Here is a 3626-nt window from a genome sequence, read left to right on the forward strand (position 1 = left end):
GCAAGCCCCACCATGAGTACCCCCCTCGAAGCGGCTCAAACAAAGCAAACGGCGCGCCGCAACACCAATGCAAATGGGAATCGGCATGTAGTTTTGGCTGGCATGACGAATGAAGGTAATAGACATACAAAGTATAACAAGTTGAATAGCGTTAGAACCCAAAAATAGAACAAATGCGAGCGACGGGCCATTCGCGAAGACCGAGTGACAGCCGGGCCCCTGGTCACAATATTCGACCCACGTCAAAACAAAGCACACCATATCTTCTTCACGCGCTTCCGGGGCTAATCACCAAGTCCTCGTCCACTTGGGACCATCCTGTGACACAGGACGACAGTCATAACCACCTGGCACTTTGCGCGCTAGAACTCGCAAAATTCACTCGACTTTGGCAGCGGGCATCATGGATAGCAGCGGACCGCAGATAGGTTCCTCACCTGCAATTGATCGGGTGTGTTTCGTGCCGAAAATGACCAGGCTCCGTGGCTCTTGGGCCTCGCGAGCGCGTCAAATGCGTGGAAGCACGGATTTGATGCTAACTCAATGCCTCCATGCTTTTTCAAGTGATAGCGGAAGCCACAGACCAAGACCAAGCGAGCCATCACCTGAGACTGAGCGAGACAATGGCCAGGTGCGACATGGCGAATCAGGCATCACAGATATTTATAAATGAGGCAACGATGAAGATTGCTTTATGCCACGCATGTCTGATGTATCTATAGAACGCCGGGCATGCCACGTCCCAACGCCTTGCATCTAATCGGCTTTGCACCAAATAGACTGGCCAGAAGAGGCGTCACGGCCGCGTCCGTGGACAAAGCCACATTATGAATGCATTCTTTGCATCCGCGGTCTTTGGACGGTATGTACTGGTCTGTGCAGCTCGACCGGCTAAACTGCGTAGAATTTGAATTGCCATCAGAATTGAGGTTCACAAACACAAAAGAACCATTCGACCAAACAAAAGAACCAATTCAACAACAAATTGGGAACATAAAGGAACGCAAGAACAAAGACAGAAAACAAAAGAAAAATGCTCTCGCGCGTTCTGAAAACCAAAGAACATCGGCAAACCAAAGAATTGACTAGTACATGTAATGTCATAAGCTTAACCTCGAGCAATGAAGTCGTTGGTTCCCGAGTTCCCTAATTTTTTTTTTTTCATGCGTCCAAATGGCGTCGACGGTGGGTGCCGCATTCTCCGACGTGACGTGTACCTCGGCTTACGACATGGCGACAGCACTCAAGGCTGTGGAAGACAGCCAGACTTTTTTGACCGCCGAGTACAATGCCTACGTTCGCCGCGCCATGCACCTTTTCCGCCAGAAGATGCGCGAAGCTAAAATCGACGTCAAGGATGAACACTACATCTTCCTCCACAATTTCCGTGTGGCCAAGTCGTGGACCGAGGTTGTATCAGCTTTCATGGAGCTGACGCCAAGACACCATGTTTTCTTTGACCGCAAGATGAGGAGGATGATGATGATGATAATGGCGAAGAGTGTTCTGAGGGATGATGATGGCAATGGCAGTCAGCGAGAGAGTGCACGAGGTCAGCAAGATGACGGTGAAGAAGAGTGCAAGCCAGACACAATGAGCCCCGAAGTAAGTCTCCCGTCGTCCCATGCGCCCGAGTGAGTTGAGAATTGCTAATATTTCCCACCACGGTTGTTAGCTTTTGCGCGCGCAAGCCACCATTTTGGACTTCATTGAAGATGCAATGGCCGAAATCGTCGTCGATCTCAACCATGAAGATGCTTGGAAGAAGAAAGTCACAAAGCTGGAAGGATTAGTTCAAGCGCGACATGCCATTGATTTTCTTGGCAACGTGCACAGGTTTTTTAAATCTGGCTTCCCTTCTGCCCGTGTGAAAGACCTTTTTGCCGGCATCTCTACCGTTTATTCTCAGGCTACGGCGCCTTTGCAAGCCATCCCAGACTCACCGTCTTCTTGACTCTATATATATCTCTCTCGCCTGGTCACTCTCAAGCAAAATTGACATCTCCGTTGATTTTCCTCGAAACGTACAATTCTGGTGCGATTTTTGTGTTCACCACAGCGGCCAGATATACGCCCTTCCGTCGAACGCTAAGGCTTCAGCTGCAACAAACTCTGGGGTTGCGCGGGAATAGTCAAGCAATCCCGAGTTGCTTTTCATGATTTTCTTGACAAGCCAAAACACTCCTCTTGGCAGTGCAGCATCACCATTTGTGGAGCGTTTGCCGGTTAAGACCGCGTGAAATAAGATCAGACTGTCAACTGGATTCCGGGCACACTGAGAGTGTTCTTGCAACAGTCCATTGTCCACAGCTCGCGGGACCCCATATGCCAACTCCTGCTCAACAAATACTGTCTCGAAATTAATTTGGCATTTTTCCCAACCCAAGAAGAAGCGGCGCAAGCAACTGGATCCCAACGACCCCACACCCAGGTCCACTGGCACCCGTGCGCCCCCGTTGCGCCCCTCTCTCATTTTTTTATGTTCTTACTCGCTGCAGCCTTTCAAACCTATGCGGTCATGGAGTTGAAGCACCACGATTCCTCCCTCTCCACCCCACAGGCCGAGCCCTGTGCCGCCACCGAGCACGCCGGGTTGCTGCTGGCCTGCGTGCGCGACAAGGCCATGGTCATGCTGACGGCTATGCACCTGGCCGCGGCCTGGCTCCGCACCCACGGCGCGCACCTGATTGACGGGCAGGGGGACGTGTGGGACTCGATCCGGCCCGCCGCGAGCCTCGGCGTCGACTTTCCGTTTGCCGCGGCATATCTAAACGCCTTCCGGCTGCTGTGTGGGCCGCGGACGGCGATCCACTGGAGCCGGCCCCTGCAGCTCGACGCCGGTTTTGTGGGCAGCCTGTTCAAGGTCGAGGGACCCTTGGCGGGTCTGGCCGCGTGCTGTGACGTGCCGACGCCTGAGATGCGGGCGGCGCAGCTATGGAGTCCTCGTCCGGCTGCGATCATCCTGTGACACGCAAGCCTCACCATTAGTACCCCCTTCCAAAAGGCACAAACAAAGCAAACGGCGTGCTTTGGCTCCTCGGCCAACACCAAATGGCAGCCAAGCCCCTGGTCACCATTTTCGGCGCACGTCAAAACAAAGCTCACCTCGCATTCTTCACACGCTTCCGCTGCTCACTGCGGAGTCCTCATTTATCTGCGGCAAACCTGTGACCCGCCAGCCCCGGTATGAGTACCCCCCTCAAAGCGGCCAAAAAAAACAAAGGGCGCGCCTTTGCTCCTTGGCCAACATCAAATGGCAGCCGGGCCCCTGATTACAATTTTCGGCGCACGTCAAAACAAAGCTCACCTCGCATTCTTCACGAGCTTCCGCTGCTCCCTATGGAGTCCTCGTCCACCGTTGGCCGCCCTGTGACCCGCCAGCATAACCATGAGTATCCCCCTCGATACGGCCAAACAAGAACAAAGGCGCATCTCTGCTCCTCAACCAACACCAAATGGCAGCCGGGCCTGTGGTCACAATTTTCGGCGCACGTCAAAACAAAGCTCACCTCGCATTCTTCACACGCTTCCAGTGCTCACTGTGGAGTTCTCATCCACCGTCGGCCGCCCTGTGACATAGCACTACCGTCAGAAACGCCGGCGTTTCGCGCGTCAAAAATCGCAAA

At 53.4% G+C, this 3626-nt stretch overlaps 1 protein-coding gene across 1 annotated transcript; it reads left to right on the top strand.

The window, feature by feature from the left end:
* Window positions 1-1173: 1173 nt before the first annotated feature.
* Window positions 1174-2968, top strand: MONBRDRAFT_30017 (uncharacterized protein; the record flags this gene model as incomplete). The annotated part of the gene is made up of 4 exons (XM_001750468.1): window positions 1174-1605; window positions 1676-1828; window positions 2388-2445; window positions 2499-2968. 4 exons carry the CDS (start codon window positions 1174-1176, stop codon window positions 2966-2968), a joined length of 1113 nt encoding a protein of 370 aa, XP_001750520.1.
* Window positions 2969-3626: the final 658 nt, after the last annotated feature.

The sequence above is a fragment of the Monosiga brevicollis genome, genomic scaffold, assembly GCF_000002865.3.
Source record: "Monosiga brevicollis MX1 MONBRscaffold_42 genomic scaffold, whole genome shotgun sequence".
Classification (NCBI taxonomy): domain Eukaryota; class Choanoflagellata; order Craspedida; family Salpingoecidae; genus Monosiga; species Monosiga brevicollis.